The sequence below is a fragment of the Erinaceus europaeus genome, chromosome 14, assembly GCF_950295315.1.
Source record: "Erinaceus europaeus chromosome 14, mEriEur2.1, whole genome shotgun sequence".
NCBI classification, from domain to species: domain Eukaryota; kingdom Metazoa; phylum Chordata; class Mammalia; order Eulipotyphla; family Erinaceidae; genus Erinaceus; species Erinaceus europaeus.
Window position 1 is genome coordinate 12,293,452 of NC_080175.1, and position 20,598 is coordinate 12,314,049.

The 20,598-nt window shown below is 35.5% G+C and overlaps 1 protein-coding gene across 3 annotated transcripts in view; it reads right to left on the reverse strand.

Annotated features, from left to right (window-relative positions):
* The window catches only part of ATRNL1 (attractin like 1), a 700,209-nt gene that overhangs the window by 443,424 nt on the left and 236,187 nt on the right, over positions 1-20,598 (reverse strand). For all 3 annotated transcript variants that reach the window (XM_007519967.3, XM_060171225.1, XM_060171226.1), the window contains exons 25-26: positions 19,053-19,114; positions 9,520-9,598 (exon numbers count right to left, since the gene is read on the reverse strand). In XM_007519967.3, the coding sequence (XP_007520029.2) occupies positions 9,520-9,598; positions 19,053-19,114 (141 nt within the window). The remainder of the gene's footprint in view (positions 1-9,519; positions 9,599-19,052; positions 19,115-20,598) is intronic.

Here is a 20,598-nt window from a genome sequence, read left to right on the forward strand (position 1 = left end):
ATTATTGCAATTAATACTAATATATAATTGAATCCTAAACATTCTTTATATTATACAACAACAAGAGCCACAATTCGTTGAAATCTCATAAACAAAGAGCAGTTCAGTGAGCACTTAGAATGTGTTCCTTCATTTTGAATTAAAGTCCTTATGAAATAGTCCCTACCACAGATTATTGATTCTAAGACATATTTTGTTTTTGTATTTTAATATCCCTGAACACTAATGTGTCTTACAATCAATGACATCGTACAACCACAGCTAGCCAGATGGCATTTTTCATATACTTGTCATTGTTTGCACAGACAGAAACTTTATTACTCTAGCAGCAAAACCATGTGATACAAACAAAACATTTTCACCTGAGTGAAAAATTGACCTATGAATTCAAGCAAGTTTTAGTAAAACTTTAAACCGCTTACTTTGCTTGAGCTTTCCTTTACAATGTATGCAAGAGAATAATATATAAAGTTACGTCTATATCTATAGCCTTTTCAGTGATTACAGTATATACATATTTTTGCCTGGGTGGTAAGAGAATGCTCTAATATATTTTACTAGCATTGCTTTTATCCTTCTAAGTGAAATATCAAAGCTTTATCACATAATATTAGAAGACACAGTATTTTCCTCCAAGCAAAGAATTCGACAAACATACAAAGAATATGCATTAAGTGGTCAATTAGTGAGTCAATCATGTTCAACCAGAGCCTATGAATAAGGCTCCTTTTATGGCTCAAAGAACTTGAATTTTAGAATCTGACAAGTTAATTTAAAATTATAGCTCTTCTTGTAGTCATAAACTTCAAATAGCACACACTCTGTTCTCGTCAATTTATTTTTTCTAATCTGGTAAGCTTGCAGCTTTTTTTTTTTAAACTGATGAAATATTGTACAAGACTATTAGTGTTACAGAAGTACAGGCCTACATCTTTCAAAGTTAGATGCCAACATACCTCAGCTACTACTAAGGTGTGATCTCCTTATACATAGGGCATAAAGAAATAATATTTTTTTATTTATTTAATTATTTATTTATTTTGCCAGAGCACTGCTCAGCTCTGGATTATGGGGGGGGGGGTTTGAACTTAGGACTTTGGAGCCTCAGGCATGAGAGTTTCTTTGCATAAACATTATGTTATCTACCCTCCACAATATATAATTTCTAATGTGAAGGTGAAGTGCTATTTTGAAAGTTATGGTTAACTTAAAATGTTAGGTCATATTTTTATTGAAATTATTTATACTACAATTATAAAATAACACAATAGTTATTGCTAAATAACTATCCCACAGTTCAGAGATAATCTTGTCAATTTTTCTTCATACATATATGCATGAGAGAGGGAAAAGATAAAAATTTCTACACCAAAAAAATTAGTGAAAGCATATAAAGACTACCAGTTTCTAGTTAGGGTATATTTAAGGTCTTTAAAATGTCGACCACTATAACTTTGTTCATTGCTGTATTCATGAAAAAAATGTGACTGAAAGTACAGTAAAGTTATTAAATAAATATATCTTGAGTAACAGAATACAAATTTCATCCTAAGACAAACCCCCTCCTTCATGATTACTTTCCAGTTTCATAATATCTCATCACAAAAACATAGAATTATAGTCTGAATCTCAAAATCATACTGTTTAATATAAACAGCACTTTAAAATGTCTTTGGGTGAACATAATTTAAAAATGTATGTAATTGCTGAACCAGAGTTTTCTTTTGATAGCTAATATCCAGAGTAAACATCTTTAATTGTGTTCTTCCTGTATAATTTCTCCTTGTTTTGAAAAAAAAAGATCAGGATTTTTGAATAATTAAGCCTTCTCTCTCATTCTGTGTACTTTGTGGAACTGAACACATTTATTACTTCACCATGAGCCCTAGTGATGAAACGAATTTGCCAAACTGAGACTATAATTTAGTTAAATCTGAATTTAAATAAATAGCTCACGGAACACACACATACACATAAAAACATATGCAAACAGATATGTATGTGTATTATGTACATCAGACACAAAAGGCATTATGATTAGTCAGATTCAAATGTTTTGGGGAAAAAAATCACATATTTAACCACATTTAAACTTCATTAAATAATTGAGTTTATTATTATTATTTTGTTGTTGCCAGAACATTACCATACTGGTATCATTTTTTTCAGGTTGAAAGACTAAGACAGGGGCCAGGTGGTGGCACACCTGGTTGGGCGCATACCACCTGCAGGGGTAAAGCATCAGGAGTGGTGAAGCAGGGCTGCAGGTTCTCACTTTTCTATTTCCCCTTTCTCTTTTGACTTCTGGCTCCCTCTATCCAATAAATAAATAAAGATAATAAAAAATTTTTAAAAAAAGAAAGACTAAGAGAGAAACAAAGACATATGGACAGAGAGAGAGAGAGAGAGAGAGGGGTAAAGAGAAAGAGAGAGATAAGAACACAGCATGCAAGCATCCTCCAACACAGTGCTGACTGCCGGGCAAAGCAGGTGTACTCTCCAAGAAAACCGTTTTATTGGTCCAATTATTGGAACTGAATTAAAGATAGTCATAATGATATATATCTATTAAAATAAAAACACAATATACAAATAATACAAAATAAAACATACCTCAAGAAGAATGATAGAATATAAAAATAATAGTTAAAGAAAAACTTCATACTGTATAAATACAGAAAAATATCATTAGAAGTGTTCACCTTTATTTAGAAATTAACTTAACTTTTTGTGCTGCAGCAATTCAAATCGCTTCCATTCCTAATTCTGCTTACAAAAAACTTTTTATAACAGACTATACCTCTTCCTAAAAATGAAATAAAATAAAAGATAAAAATCGTATGTCCCTAGGGAGTCGGGCGGTAGTGCAGCGGGGTAAGCGCACTTGGAGCAAAGTGCAAGGACCAGAGGAAGGATCCCTGTTAGAGCCCCTGGCTCCCCACCTGCAGGGGAATTGCTTCAAAGGCTGTAAAGCAGGTCTGCAGGTGTCTACCTTTCTCTCCCCCTGTCTTCCCCTCCTTTCTCCATTTCTCTGTCCAGTCCAACAACAACAGTAATAATAACTACAACAATCAAACAACAAGGGCAATAAAAGGAAATAAATAAATAGATAAATAAATAAATAAATAATTTTTAAAAAAATTATATGTCCCCATATATATTTAAATTTTGAACTCAAGTTATTTTAAGTATCTACACTAATTTTTAAATGTTAATACAATAAATATGGAGGCTGAGTATAAATTTTAGTCTTATAGAGTCAAAAGAAAAACTCCAATAGTAATCATTAGATTTTTGACAAAAAGACCACGTTTGGAGAGATCTTTATGGAGATATTGAGTGATTTACATGTAAATTTGAGGTCATTGAAGTATAAAGAGATTCAACAAGTAAAGGTAAAGTAACTCATCATCTTAATAATATGTAGAAGAGGGGATTCGGGTAGTAGCACAGAAGGTTAAGCACACATGGCGTAAAGCGCAAGGACCAGCATAAAGATCCTGGTTCGAGCCCCCGGCTCCCCACCTGCAGAGGAGTCACTTTACAGGCGGTGAAGCAGGTCTGCAGGTGTCTGTCTTTCTCTCCCCCTCTCTGTCTTCCTCTCCTCTCTCCATTTCTCTCTGTCCTATCTAACAATGACGACATCAATAACAACAATAACTATAACAACAATAAAAAAAACAAGGGCGACAAAAGGGAAAATAAATTTTAAAAAATGTAGAAGAGCACCCAGTTGCCAAATTTAGCATCTTAGAGTCTTTCATCATTATTTACCCACAATTCTCTTTGGTACAATATAAGCTAATGATATTACTCCTTTATTTTTTGTTTGTTTTTCTTTTGTGCACAGAATTGCAAGGTGTAGGAAGGAAAGAATTAATGCATCTGTCTCTAGAAAAGAAACTTGTGGCTCAGTTACTGTAATTCTGCTTAAAGGTTTTGAGTTCATAATTTTTGACTCCCACTGTAGTTTAATAATGCAATGCTTAAATCTAGACTTTCTGCTGCACAGTGATGAAGTATGCAAGACAGGAAAGCATCATGAACACAAGGTCAGCCACACATTGGTCACTGTCTTCCCCAAGGCAATGTTCTTTTTATTGATGTTTAAACATCAGAGGATCACATTAGCCTCAGAATGACGGTTAATCTTTGCATTAATGCATTTTAAAACTTTTCAGGAACTGCAAGCTTAAGAGAAGTTAAATCACATAAAGCGGTTGGCATGGGAAATATACCAATCATTCAAATACACCCACTTGCTAATAATTCAAAGTTGACAGGAAAATAACCTAGCTTTGCCAATGATATCAATTATCCAGAAGATTTTGCATTTAGATTCTAACTGAGACACATTACAGTTAGCCACTCAAAATGTATAGGGATAAGTGTTTGCAACAGAAAAAAAAAGTTAAATCTATGTGACACTTTCACTCATGTTAATGAAATAGAAGAGTATACTTACTGCAAGGAGTAGCTACAATATTTTAATGGCTTTGTAGTTTTGAAGCCTATAAAAGCTCAAATTTCAGTTTAAAAGTGAAAACTATTAAGCATAAAATATATTAAGAAACTTATTTTATGTTTTCTACTAACAAATTCTTTAGTAAAGTAGTGACTATCTAAAATTGAATGTACCACTGAAAGCAAATGTTTTCAGTACCTCTGTAATAAGTACAAGCTATAAAAATAAACTCATCATTCTAGTTTATTGCATAGAATACATCTACCAATCAATATCCACTTATTGCTTCTATTCATTGTTAGGGAAAGAAAGGTCTTTCATACATACTCTCAATAGGGTTATCACCTAAATGAGCTTGGAGCTCCTATAGGAAGAAGTAATGTTAAAATTGAAGTCTCCCCTTCTCCCTTCCCCTTCTACTTCCAGCCTCTCCTCTCCTCTCTTCTCTTTGTACTCTTCTCCTTCCCCAGCCCAGTCTACTTCCTTTACTTTCTTCTCTTTTTTTTTGCAGAATGTAGGTCTTGTTCAAACAAGATTTCTTTGTTCCCAGGCTGCTTTCTCATGTAGATTGAGACACAAGGAAAAAGAGACAGACAGAACAGGAAAGATATCAAAATGTGAGAGCTTTCTTATACCCTGGTTAAGTCCCAAGTGGTGTCAAACCCTGAATCTAGGCTATGCACATGGCAAGACAGGCACCTAACCACATGATTTCTTTCTCAAAATCCACTGGAAAAACCTCCCTTATTCAGGGGTGTTATTCAAAAAGCCTAACCTTAATAGTAGGCTTCTGCTACTGAAAATACACCATCAAATATATGTGTATTTATAAGAAGTCAAAGTCACAAATGGTTGAAAACTTTTTTTTAAATTGTCATGTCTGGTCAAATAAGACAATAAACTAAAATGTCCAAACGAGAGCACTGCGAAGTAGTTTACCCTGAAGTCATCTGCTCAGCAGGTACATAGCACGTGCTCAGACTCAGGGAACACATGGGAAAGCTACAGCACCAGAAGAAGCTCTAGTGCCTCTCTCTGAGCTAACCCTCCTCTCTGTGTTTCTCTCTCTATCTGAAAAGAAGGAAAAACACTGGCTCTCACATGTCTTTGATGTAGCCTTTCAAAAAAAAAAAAAAAGGCCCAAATATTATTTTCATTTAAAATAGTGCTTACACATAGTAACTCCAAGTATATTATGTTAAATCCTAACCACTGGATTTTCAAAGAAAAACAAGCTCCAGACTAAGCTGCCAATGCCCATGTCCAGTAGAGAAGTAATTACAGAAATCAGAGCTCCGGAGCCAGGTGGTGGCGCACCTGGTACATGTTACAGTGGACACGGACAAGGGATCAAGCCCCCAGTCCCCACTTGCAGGTGGAAAGCTTCACAAGTGGGGAAGCAGGTCTACAGGTGTCTTTCTCTCTCTCTCCCTTCCCCCCTCTCAATTTCTCTCTGTCCTAACCAATAAAATAATTTAAATTAAAAAGAAAAGAAATTCTTTTTAAAAAATCACTTTAAAAAAAAAAAAGAAAGAAAGAAAGAAATCAGAATTTCAGAATTCCCATCTTCTGCATCCCAAAAAAGAATTTTGGTCCATACTCTCAGAGAGATAAACAATAGGAACGTTTCCAATGAACACAGTACTCTGATAAATGGGAACTGTATGGTATTATACCCCCATTACAATTATACTTCTTACAATCTTGTAAATCAATATTAAATCACTAGTAAAAATAAAACACTAAAAAATAAATGATGCCTACATTAGAAAGTAATTATAACAATTCCTGTATCAAAAGAACAGGAGTATTGGGAGAATGCCTCAAGTAATTACTGTTATTATTTAAGAAAACTGTAATTCTATTAGCTATAAGAATAATCTAAGACTTGAAATAATTCATCTCTTATGCCTCTGATGAAGTAACATTCACCTAGAGAAAAAACACCTCAACCTTTTCCTTTCAGTAATTTTATTACTAATCTAATAGCTAAAATTGTATGTATGTAGAGGTTGAGCTAAAAGAGTATTGTGATGTCCATTTTCACAATGTCTATAAATGGAGTACTATATAAGTTATAAACAGTGTAGGTGTAGTCAAAGTTTTTGGGACAAAGTTAAAGCAACAATCTTTCCACATTACAGAAATTATTTTTTAATTTCTAGAGTCATCAAAATGACCTCATCTTCAGTGGATGAATGATGTAGATGATTTCTAAACATTTAAAATTCTTTTCTAATCCATTCAAATAAAGTTGTGGAAATTCCTCAAAATACGTTTAGCATAATACTGTAGCATGACTTGATCTCTCAGTGAGACTTTTTTTTTTTTTACTTTGGTAGAGGTAGTAAATGAAATGTAAACATTACTATATTCCTTAGCAGAAAACCCCACCAATTAGCTGGGCATTCTACTAGGAATATCAAGAGGACAGAACAAGATTTAAAAGAGCAGATTAGTACTGGACTTGTGATACCTGATATAATTCTTCCTTCACATTTCTCCCTCTCACCATGCGTGACACATATTTTTAAAGACTTTGTGTTCTACTCAAAAGATAAACTCATATGTATTAAAAATTTAAAGTAGCACCAGCTTGCCAGAGCTTCTGTTTATATGCAATGAACATTATACATTGAGTTGATAGAATATTAACCAAAAGCAATTTGCCATTACAAGAAGTATGAAAGTTTAATGGGGAAATAAACTATTCACATTAGTTTTCTCAGATATTTAATATGGTCTCTAAAGCTTAGTTATGACACATAAACACATCTAGATGTAGTAATCCTCAGACTGAAAATTAGTAACATAGTACGATTTCTTTTCTTGAGAGGAAAAGAAATTCAAGAACTTATCCACAATCAGGAAGCAGTTAACTAATCTTTTCACAATGCTGAATTTATAGAGTTGCATTTCGTAATATTTACTAATCAGTTTTAAACATTACTACAAAAAAAAAAAAGAAGTAGAGGGAGTCAGGTGGTACTGCAGCGGGTTGGGCACACATGGAGCAAAGCACAGGGATCAGCTGAAGGATCCCTGTTGGAGCCCCTGGCTCACCACCTGCAGGGAGTCACTTCACAGGCAGGGAAGCAGGTCTACAGGTGTCTTTCTCTCTCCATCCCCTTCCCCTCTCAATTTCTCTCTGTCCTATCCAATAAAATAGTTAAAACTAAATTAAATAAAAAGAAAAGAAAATCTTTTTGAAAAATCACTTTAAAAAAAAGGAAGAAAGAAATCAGAATTTCAGAATTCCCATCTTCTGCATCCCAAGAAAGAATTTTGGTCCATACTCTCAGAGAGATAAACAATAGGAAAGTTTCCAATGAACACAGAACTCTGGTAAGTGGTCTGCCAGTGTCTGTCTTTCTCTCCCCATCTCTGTCTTCCCCTCCTCTCTCCATTTCTCTCTGTCCTATCCAAAAACAACGACAATAGTAATAACTACAACAATGAAACAACAAGGGCAATAAAAGGGAATAAATAAATATTTTTTTAAAGTTTTTTAAAAAAAAGAAGTAGAAACTCAAGCTACCTAGAATGGTACCGACTGTTTTTATAATCTCTAGATATAAATGTCACGTGTACTATACTAGCATGGAAACCCGGCTATTGTTTTTCCATGCCAGAATGTACAAATTCAACAAATAATAACTAACATGTGCAGATAATCATTGTCTTCATCTCTATACATAATTCTACTTCTTGTTAAATATTTTACATTCATACTTATTAAACCCCTTTCCAACTGAATTAATTTTTTCATAAGGTCATAGAAGTAAATTCTCATTGTTGCTACAGATGGCCTGAGAGGCAGAAATAGTATGAATAATTTACAAGCTCAGAAGTGGTGATAACTTTGCAAATGTATTAAATGTAGACAGTAAGCTCTTTCGCCATGTTTGAAAACTAGAGAAAATTTCAGAACTCAGTGAGTCACTGATTCTAACATGTAGAATTCTCTGAATTGTTTTTAAGTGTCTTTATAAGATTTTGGCATCTTGAAAAGAGGATAGAGAGCAATTATACTGCCATTTTATATGGTTTCACAAAATTTGCACACATTAGCCTATATATAGTGCAATACAATAGCAAATAGAACTCAGTATAACACTACATAAAAATACAAACTTGCTTTTTCATTATATGAGGTACACATGACAAGTTTACTGCACATGTATACCCCTCAGATTATACATACTTCAATTATTACATACAGTGTCAAAACTAATATATCATCAGAAATTGCTATTTATGAGTATTACTCATTTTTCTTTTCTTCTTTCTTTTTTTTTCTTTTTTTTTTTTTGGTATTATAAGAAAGAAATGTAAGGACCAAATGGTAGTGCACCAGTTTAAGTGCTCACATTACAGTATGCAAGGAACCAGGTTCAAGCTCTTGGTCCCCAATTGAAGAAAGCTTCTTATGTAACATGAGTGGTAAAGCAGGGCTACAGGTGTCTCTCTGTCTCACTCCCTCTCTACCACCTCCTCCCCTCTCAGTTTCTCTCTGTCTTTATCCAATAATAAATAATGAAATAATATTAAATAAATAAAAAATACTTTAAAAAGAAATAAATGCACTTAATTTCAATGTCAAATTGTATCAAATTTAGGTGTACTATAAACATACTTGTAGTATCAGATAATCAAAAAAATGAACAAAATTTGCTTATAAAATTAATATTTTAAGAGATTAAAATCACAAGCAGATAGAGGCAGTTGTGAAAATAGTTTTTTTTAGTATGCCTAATTACCTGAATTAAGGAGAGAGTATATTAATGTACAGAGTTAATATTAGTATTCATCATTAATTCAACCCTTACTTTAAAAAGCTGTTTGCAATTAACCAGTGCTTCCACAGACAGCACCTTAAAATAACTGTAGTAAAATTTGCACTACAGGACACAAAATACTAAATGAGTTTGTTCAATTATATTAAATATACTTTACTTGAAAAACTTTTTTGGAAAAGAGAATGTTAATTAAGCAATATGGGCCTATATGTTTACTCAATCTTTAAACAAATGATCAAATAACATTTCTGATACCTCTCTTCGCCGAGAAGCCCAACACGTCTGCTTGATCTTCCACACCACAGCAGCCACCAACAATAAAGATAAAAAACAACTGGAACATAAAAAACAATGTGTATTCAAAGATTTGAGATCTGTAATGAAATATGACAATGTAAATAACTTAAACATATATGTATATGTACACACAAATAAGTAAACACTTCTTTGCTAAGTAATGCAAGAAAATGATAATACAAAGCAATGTTTAAAATGTTGCCCAGGGAAATCAAGTATGTAAAAGCATTTACACTCTTCTATATACACTACAGTGTCTTTTAAATTGTTCTGTCAGAAGAATTATAAATTCATAATTCTACCAAATCTCACAAAGTGACAGAAACTTACATAGAATTTCTAGTCATAAAATCTTAAATGTCAGTAGCACACAGAGTCATTCATTCATTTTAATTTTTATTAGCAACATTTTCAAATATGACACTATCCCAGTGGTTCTCATCTAAAAGTGATTTCTGCACATTCGTCTCTCCCCGGGGATCTGTGGCAATGCCTGGAGACATCTCTAGTTAGGCCCAGCTAGGATAGGAAGGTGAGGTAAGGGACGTTTCCATACATCCTGCAGTGTCCAAGACTGTCACCCAATACCAAACTAGTATCCAGTTCAAAACAACAATTGTGCTAAAGTTGAAAACCCCTGAAATTTTTTAATGCTTCATTACAGAGAGATATGAATTACAATGATTATATAGGTGACCTCTCCACATTCATATAAAATACAATATAAAATATAAAGTACAATATAAAAGCAAATAAGCAATGCAGGTTACATTGTTAATAGTAATTTAACTTAAATATTTTATTATTTTTTAAATCAAGAATAATATTTTACTATTAGTGATTTATTAATAGTTTACAAGATCTTTAGAATCTTGGGGTAGAGTTCATATTGCAACTACAACCAAAGTCCTATGCTCCCCACAATATTCTCCAACTCTGTAGTTGTCGGGAAGTCTTAGAAGCAGTTTGGCTAGTCCACTTTGTTGTCTGGAAGTTTATCTGTTTTAAGTATCTACATTCCACAAATGAGTGAAACTGTCCAACCCTCCAGGAGCTGTTTTTCTTTGTTACCGATAATGTAAAACACACACTTAAGACAGATTCATGTAAATCTGATTAATCTCTAGACTGGACCTGAAATGAGTGCTGCCTAGAATGTTCCCAGCTATGACCATGGAATGCGGGTTCAGACTGACAGGGATGCGGAGGTCACACAGGCTCCTGTGCTAAATATGAACAGACATGGGCCCTAGGTCAGATCTATGGGGTTTACAGATAATGGTATTTATATACTTTGCCCATATTTGGAAGCTACTTTCTGCCCTGATCCAAATTTCTACTCTTATTCCCAAGTCGGACACCATCTTCTCAGAAAATACGTTCAGCCCACCTGCTTATTAGCTTTGGGGGTCAGGCAAAAATTACTAAAGTCATGGATCCCTTGAAATATACCTAAAATAGACTTCCTAACTTCTTCCAACATGAAGACCCCAAATCTCATCTGCTAAATTCTTACCTTTAGGCTTGTGATTATTGAAAGATTTTTTTCCTCTTTATAACTTAATGCTTTACAGCCACCAAGTTATAAAACATGGAATTCATTAGGTTCTCTCATTTAGGAAAAAGGTAAATAGAATTCAGTAAGTGTTGCACAATGTGCTATTTTTTTCCCCATTTTGTTGACCCTGTTGTTATTGTTGCCATTGATGTTGGATAGTACAGAGTAAAATCAAGAGAGGAGGGGAGACAGAGAGGGGGAGAGAAAGACAGACACCTGCAGACCTGCTTCACCGCCTGTGAAGCAACCCCCCTGCAGGAGGGGAGCAGAGGGTTTGAACCAGGATCCTTATGCTGGTTCTTGTACTTTGTGCCATGTACGCTTAACCCGCTGTGCTACCTCCCGACCCCCACAATGTGCTATATGGCTATATTATAAAGCAGGTTTCCAGTAATAAAAAGACTCTGTAGTAATTCAGTTGGCCAAATGCTACCATTATTTTACAGCAACCTGAAGTTAATTGTTGATGAAAATTAAGACTTAAATACACATTAAATGACATGGTTTGAATGGATTAACCCTCTATTCACTGAAAAATATTACAAACAATAAAATGGAGCTGAAATAAAAAGAGTATATTAATTTTAAAGTAATTTAATTCCTAATAACTACTATTCCAAAAAAATATCTTTATATGGTTTTAAAAAGATCAAATGGATGGGTTTACAGACAACAATATTTATACACCTTTCCCATATTTGGGAGCTACTCTCTTTCCTGATCCAGCTTTCTGGCCCTTTTTCCAGCCATGACATCATCTCCCCAGACAATAATTTGGGTCCACTTGCCTATCAGATGTCAAGCTCAGAAAAAAAAAAAAAAAAAAAAAACCTAGTATAGTCATAGGCCCTTTGGAATATAACTAAAATAGGTCTACTAACTATCTTCAAAACGGAGATCCCCAAATCTTCATCTGCTGCACTATTCCAGCCTTTAGTTTCATGATGAGTCAACAATTTGTTTGGCTTTATATGTTAACTCTTCTTTCAGTCCCCAGGTTCCAGATGCTACCGTGATGCCAACTGGACTTCCCTAGGCAGAGGACCCCAATGACATCAATGTGTCCTGGATCTCCGCCTCCCCAGAGTCCTGCCCCACTAGGGAAAGAGAGAGACAGGCTGGGAGTATGGATCAACCTGCCAATGCCCATGTTCAGCGGGGAATCATTTGCAGAAGCCAGACCTTCCACCTTCTGCATCCCATAATGACCCTGGGTCCATATGCCCAGAACAGGAAAGCTATCAGGGGAGGGGATAGGATACAGAGTTCTGGTGGTGGGAAATATGTTGTACCCTCAATATGCTGTACCTTTTTTATTATAAAAATTATAATTTTTTATAATTTTTAATTAAATTATAAAAAATTTTAAAAAATACTATCTTGACACCTGAGGTTTTTCCTTCCAATTAACATGCTAAAAAGACATCATTAATTTAGAATGCAATAAAAATTATATGTTCAATGTTTACTTGTTTCAGTTAATCTGCTAGTAAAAAATAAGAAATCAACAAAACCTAGAGGGGAAAACTGAAGAAGCAATATGCTCGCACAAACTATTGGTCCAGGGTTCTCTGAGGGTACTTCACAGTGCACTATTATTAAAGATTAATTCAAATGGAGCATGGTAGATGGCATGTTAGGTAAAGCGTTTATCTCACAAACGGGAGGTCCTGAGTTCAATTCCTAGCACATTTGTCAGAGTTACCTTCTCATCCTCTGTCTCTCTCTCATAAAGAAATATAGTATTTTGTAAAGATTAATTCAAGCAATATAGGGACTAAATAGATGGTATATTCATACAATAGACTGAATTGTGGTCCCTGCCCCATGTTGAAGACATAACATCCAATATGTGAAGAAAGAGAATTTAAGAGGCAAAGTACACGAGGTTGTAAGGGTGAGGCTCTAACCTAGTAAACCTAATGTTACAACAATCGTTACTAGAGAGCAACCTCCTGTCTTCCCTTCTTTATAGATAAGGCAAGAAGGGAGCCCACCTAAGAAGCTCACTGAGCTGGCATCTGACCACCTCCCCATCATCCTGAAGTGTGAAATAAGAAATGCTGGGGGGCTGGACGCCAGCAGATCTGGTTAAGTGCACATAGTGTGAAAAGCAAGGACAGGCAGGCGCAAGCAGTGGAAGAGGTAAAATAGATGAGCAACAGGTCATCAACTGAGCTACAGAACTCCAGATATGATATTTTAGCCTTATGGAAGAGAAAGACCATGATTAAGAAAGCCTGAGAAACTGGTCAATGGACTAGGATTGGGGATAATGGTCCTACAACTTCCTACCCTCATCATCTAGGCGAACAACACTCTCTTAATGAACTGCCAACACATCCTCTCCTAGTTTGCAGGCTGATGTCTATGGTGAAACTACAATATATGTTTTAATCTAATAAGAGAAGGATCAGGCTGTAAATGTGAAAGATCTGTTGGAATTTTCTGGCACTCAATCTTGCGATCCAATGCAGTGTGTGACAGGAATTCAACTGGACTGGCAGTTGTTAAAAATGAGTATTGTAGACTGGGAGTATGGATAGACTAGTCAATGCCAATGTTCAGTGGGGAAGCAATTACAGAAGCCAGACCTTCCACCTTCTGCAACCTACAATGACCCTGGGTCCATACTCCTAGAGGGATACAGAATGGGAAAGCTATCAGGCGAGGGGATGGGATATGGAGATTGGGAGGTGGGATATGGAGATTGGGTGGTGGGCATTGTGTGGAACTGTACCCCTCTTATCCTATGGTTTTTTAATGTCTCCTTTCCTAAATAAAAAAAAAGTGAGTATTGTAACAATGGAAGGTAAGCAAGTGTTATGGATTCCAGTACATATTCTCAGAAGTACAGGAAATACAGTCCCTACAAAAGGACTCCAGGACACTGTTATTAGAGTGACTCTCAGAAGCCTGGAATAGCCAGTGCAAAGTGAAATTAAAATGCCAGGATTACTTTGGCAAAATGGAAAAGAAAGGAATAATGAAGTCAACAGAAAGTAACTGCTAGATCAATGTACTCTTACTAAGTCAAGAACATTAAAACTACTCTATTGGGTGGGAACCACAGCGTGGGTATCACCAATGTCAGTGGCATCTGATCTTCTTGTGAAGATCAGAGCAGATAATAGGAGAGAGACCAATCACAATCACAAATAGTGCTAGATTTGCTAATGAATGTATCCCCAAAATAACAGAGGCTACTGTGTCCAAGGCCCATGGAGTAAGATCTATCCCAATGGGAAAGATCAAACGGTCCTCTTCCTAGTCAAGACAATAAACAAACATTATATCACTATACTGGGATACGGAGATAAATCAAAAAGAGATGGACAAATGCCAGATGATCTCACTTAGAGGTAGAATTTAAGAAACAAAGAAAAAGCACAAAATGAAACCTGAAATGGGTGAGGTGTATTGCACCAAAGCAAAGGACTCTGGGAAAAGTGGGAAGGGACGTGGTGGAGAGGGATTTCGAGTCCTCATTCATGATGATAGACAGGGCCCTAATTTTAGGGTTGCGAATACTCCACAGACACCTATCAGAGGGAGAGGAGACTGTTCCCATGCGTCAACACCATACTGTATACCATTAGTCCCTTCATAAATTGATAAAAAGGAAAAAAAAAAAACAATTCTATCAGTAAATATTCAAAAGGTGCAGAAAAGTTATCCCTTTTATAACTTCATTAAACTTACCAAGCTAAACATTAAAAAATAATTCAAATTCTTCACATTCATAGATGCACTTTACATATGTGGAAAATAAAAATGTTTGTTTTCAAGATAACTCCACTCATTTTTCTAATCAATTACTACATTATACCACGACACTATCAACAACAACAAAACACTTAATTCAATAAACGAAAGATATGAAAAGCTAGATGACCTACCTATAGTGAAACAAAAAGCTAAGGTCAGATTCAGGTAAGTCTACAAATAATATACCTTATTGTAGTTCAATTATGTTGAACACCAAAACTATGTTCAATGTAGAGATAAAAAAAAAATTGAGGAGTGAGGAGGTGGAACATTTGATTAAGTTAGAATGCACACGTTAGAATGCGCAAGGTGGGTACCCAGTTAAGCCCCTGGTCCCCATCCATAGGAGGAAAGCTTTGTGAGCAGTGAAGCAGTGTTGCAGGTTTCTCTCTGTCTCTCTATCACCCCTTCCCTCTCGATTTCAGACTGTCTCTATCCAATAAATAAATATAATTAAAACAAATTTTTAAGTGAATACAAAGTTTGAAAATTGTCCTACTCAGAACCAGGGCTAAACAGAAAACAGCTGTCTCAATAGCAAGGTTAGAAAACAGAAATAGCAGTAATATTCACCTGATAGAAGGATGTTAAACTGACTGGTTTAAACCTCCCACAAAATTTAGCAGTGGTGACCAGGAAGACAGCCCCATGACTACACAACAGGCTTTTGTGCCTGAGGTTTGAAGGTCCCAGGGTTAATCCCTGGCATCACTGTAAGCTAGACCTGAGCCGCACTCTCATTCAAGAGAAAGAAAAAAGAAGGGAGGAAGGAAGGAAGGGAGGGAGGGAGGGAGGGAGGGAGGCAGACAGGGAGGGAGGGAGAATAAGGATGGAAAGAAGAAAGAAGGGGAGGTGGGAGGGAGGGAAGCTGGACAGTGGTGCAGCCAATTGAATGCACAGGTTACCAGATACAAGGACCCTGGTTCTAGCCCCTGCTTCCCACTGCAGTGGGGAAGCTTCACAAGTGATGAAGCTGGTCTGCAGGCGTCTACCTTCCTCTCTTCCTCTCTTTCTCCTTACATCTCAATTTCTCTCTGCCCTATCAACTAAAAAACAGAAAGGATAAGAGAGGAAAATATGGCCACTAGGAGTGATTGGATTCATTCACAGTGCTGGCACTGAGCCCCAGTGATAACCCTGGTGGGAAAGGAAGAAAGGAAAGAGGGAAGGATGGATGAAATAAGTGATCCTGGGGAGTCGGGCTGTAGCGCAGCGGGTTAAGCGCAGGTGGCGCTAAGCACAAGGACCCGCATAAGGATCCTGGTTCGAGCCCTGGCTCCCCACCTGCAGGGGTGTCACTTCACAGGCGGTGAAGCAGGTCTGCAGGTGTCTGTCTTTCTCTCCCTCTCTCTGTCTTCCCCTCCCCTCTCCATTTCTCTCTGTCCTATCCAACAACAATGACAATAGTAGTAACTACAACAATAAAACAACAAGGGCAACAAAAGGGAATAAATAAAATAAATAAATAAATATAAATAAATAAATAATAAAAAAGAAATAAATGATCCTGAAGGTGGCACAGTGGATGGGCTCTCAAGCATAGTCCTGAGTTTAATCCCATGCATTACATGTGCCAGAGAAATACTAGGTTGTTCTCTCTCTCACTTACTCCCTCTCTCATTATAAATAAACCCTTAGTAAATGATCTGTGCTCTTAATGATTTCTTTATCCTTTCTTATCTTTAAGAACATGAAAACAAATTCATAGTTCATTAATCAACAAAAATTAAATGACAAAAAACTATCGAACACAGGTTACCTCACATAACAACTAGAATATTTTTATTTTACTTTGTCAACAATGACAGCATAACTATGGGCTCATCTTGGAAATATGGTATATATTAGCACTAGCTTCTCTTTACTTACTAAAAAAAAAAAAAAGCTGCAGAATTTACATATATACATCCAATTTGCAAAAGTTTAGTATAAAGTCCTAAAATTTTAATAGTTTTATTATGCATATTCAGTTTTGAGTTGCCTAAAGCTAAAGTTTTCATTCTAGTTCCACGAACACTATTTTGCATCATGAAATGTTCATTTTTATGTATTCAGTAACGCTCATTTAATACCTTCAAAGACACACAGAAACCCAATTAATACCCTTAAAAGTCAGCAATAGAAAGTCACTAAACATTAAGTATATTGAAGATGTTTTCTCAAATTTCATTAAAATATGCAACTTGAAGTTTGAATAATCCTGCACGTTAGTGATAAGCTAAGCATGTTTACGGTATTAAATTATGGAAATGGCAGCCTTCTACTAGACAATGAAACATGACTGTTTTCAGAGCAAAGTGGTCCACATGCCAAAGTTTTGAAAAAAGAAGTGGATAAATGAACATGGTATGTGAAGTGAACAAGAGCGTTTACAAGACTGAAGAGCTGAAAATGGGAGATGAGAGTTACATTTGCTCCTTGGACCTGTGTGAATGAATTAGAAGAGATATTACAGGGAGACAGACTGCAGCTCAAGAGTAAAAAAACAATTAAGCTATCTGAAGATGGGAAGGACTAGCTCAGGAAATGGTGCCTTTCCTGTCATTTATAGGCATTTGGGCATAATCTATTTAGGGAAGTGTTAGACAGGTTACGTCCATAGCCAGAATTCAGCCTGCCAGCTCTTTTTCTAATAAAGTTTTATTGGGACACAGTCACTCCCATTACTTTCTACACTAGCTGCGACTAGCCACAATGAAGAGCACACAAATCCAGATATATTTATTACCTGGCTCTTTATAGAAAATGTTAATGGAGGATGCAGTGGATGGCAGACGGTTGCACACCCAGTTAAGCGCACATAGCACTACACATGAGGAACTGGGTTCAAGTTCCTGCCCCCCACCTGCAGGGTCTGCAGGGTCTGAAGGTGTCTTTCTCTCTCGCTCTGTATTTCCCTCTCCCATCTTCATTTCTCTCTGTTCTATCAAGTGAAAACAGGAAGAAAAAAAAAGTGGCCGCTAGAAACTGTGGATTGGTAGTAACAACACCAAGCCCCAGCGACAGGAGGCAAATAATAATAATAGTAAAATAAAATGTTAGCTGGTCCCAATGAGAATGTTAAGGAACCCAAATATTGTATAATTGTGGGCAAGAGAGCCAGTGAAGGTTATCTCTGACACTTAAGAAAATGTTTGGCATGTCACCTGTATCAAGGGTTGGATTTTTAATAAACTCTGACTGAAAAAAAGCACTGAAACTAATTTAGTGAATAGAGGTCAAATTCATAATGCACTCTGTTTCAGCTGTGTCCTGTGGAGTTATGCCAGGAGGAGGAAACACATCATTCTAACTTCCATGAAGTCACCAGTAGACCAGAATAAGATATACATAATGTAACTATATTGATTAAAGCAACATGCCTTCCAATCCAGATGATATTAAATGTCATAACACCCATATTTTATCAGTGAAGGTCAGATTCTCCTAAGGTAGTGTTTCTTTTTCACATCCCATAAGAATGAAAATAGAGGTTCCTGAAAAGTCATTATGTTTTAAAAAATATTATCAACTTTGTTCTCTTTCTTCGAAAGACATTACAAAATACCATATGAAAAATTGAGAAAAATATACAAGAATTTATGAGTTAAAAAGCAGCTCTAATTAATATGCAGAGAATTTCCAAAGTTGTTTAATTATAAAACTCCTTTTATTAACCTTCAGTTAATATCTTTTATCACTAACATTCTAGAGAATGATAAAACTATTCCAAGTCGCATTTAGTACTTTCAGATCATAAGTTCTCTGAGGACAAAAAAATGCAAACTTTTTCATATTCTATAAATTTTAGCACAATGATATGCACTAAGGATAATTACCTAAGAAGTAATTGGTTTAACTCCAGGAAATGTGTCCAGCCAATATGGTAAGTGTATTCTTAATTTCATTAACTAAAGGAGCCTTTTAATTATTTAGTTGACAGAGGAACACAAAGTGATTATCCTCTTCCCACTGAATACATTGGCTATTAAATAATACAACAGCAAATTAACCTTGTATGAATATATTTCAAGTACCTCTCCTTTTCTCTGTAGTACATATCAGAGTAAATGCAACTCTTCAAGATGCAGAATGAAATATTTTAATATTACAATGTTGATTCTTACAGATTGTCAGAACATATACAAGATAAAGGTTTAACAAATAGTCAGTAAAAGCAAATTACCTGAAGAAGGTGACAAAAAACTGCACAAGATCCATGATTGTGTTGTGTTGTGAGAATGCAATCTGAAAAATCAAAGTAAAAGAAAGTTTGAAACTTACTGAATCCATGTTCTTCTTCAATACCTGTGGTGATGTTTAAAATATAGTATTTTCTAATCATCAAGACATATGGATCACCACAGAGGCTAAAATTACAACTTGGAAAACTCCATTTAGCTATCAGTGATGGGTTTTGCCTGATTATAAATTTAATGATTTTAACAAAAGTTATCTAGAGCTACTCTGAGAATGAATACTAAGATTTCTATGTGAATTCTTATGACATATGAAATGTGACTGGCTAATTATGCAAATGAGTTTATTCATCCAATTATGATCCTATGTTGAGTAAGTAGAATTAGCAACTGTATGCAAAGCTAGAATCTGAATTTCAAGTGTACTATGGAACCTGAAATAATGTGCCTATTTTCTTATATTCAAATCTAGAGAAGCTGGATGCATACATACATTTTGTCATACACTTCAAATAACAAAATATGTTACCTTATTTTATATATTCGTGTTACTGAGACAAATTTTGAGAGAAAAACTCTCTGGTAAGCTAAAGATCATCTCCATTTCGGTTAACACTATAGAGAGCATTCCTTGACATTTATCTTGAGAAAGTATAAGACAGTCTATTAGTCAAAAATACAGATTTGAAATCAAGCTTTTCATTTTAGCTTACGCTTTTGAAAGAATCATCAGTATCTAATTGTTCCATATGTAACTGGTAACATAAGCACTTACCTCATACTAGTAAATGCTTTTATATTTAGATAGCATATGTAAAGAACATAGTTAACTGATTTTCCCCCAGACATCTGAAACTAAGCCACTAAGCACTGAAATTTCGTTCATTAAACCATTTTTTCTCTAAATAAACTAATTGGAAAAGTTCTTTTTCAATGATATTTTATGAAAATCTTTCAAAATATACAATAGAATTTCTATTTCCAGTGAAAAAATTGACAAAATGGGATACTTTTCTCCTGCCTTAAACATCTGAAAAACTGGGCAAAATGTTATAAAAACAGATAAGCTTAGATTTTAGAAAAACAGTAGAATAAGATGTCACCCATCATTTAAGGAGAGCCAAGACGGTGAGCTTGGCAATTGCTCCAAGGCTCAATGCAAGCAAATAGCACTAAGAAATTTAAGAGGCATTCTAAAATAAGGCGTATCAAGAGATTTAGCAGGAGATTTATCTAGAGATATGACTATGTAGTAGCAGCTGCCTCACATCGCTCCCTGATCAACTGGAAAAGCAATGAAAAATCACCTGGAAACTCAGTATATATATATGGAATTTCTTCAGGAACTCATGAAGCCACAGGTGAGTCCATACTCGTGTGGCCAGTGGTGGCAGAGGGGTGAAGTGAGAGATTTTGGAGACTCAGGAAGCTGTATGTAGTGATGGCTGGTGTCAAACTGGGAGTTAAGCAGCAAAGTACGTTGCCAGTGGCTGGAAAGTGGGTCTGTTGTTTAACCTGTGACCTCAGGGACAA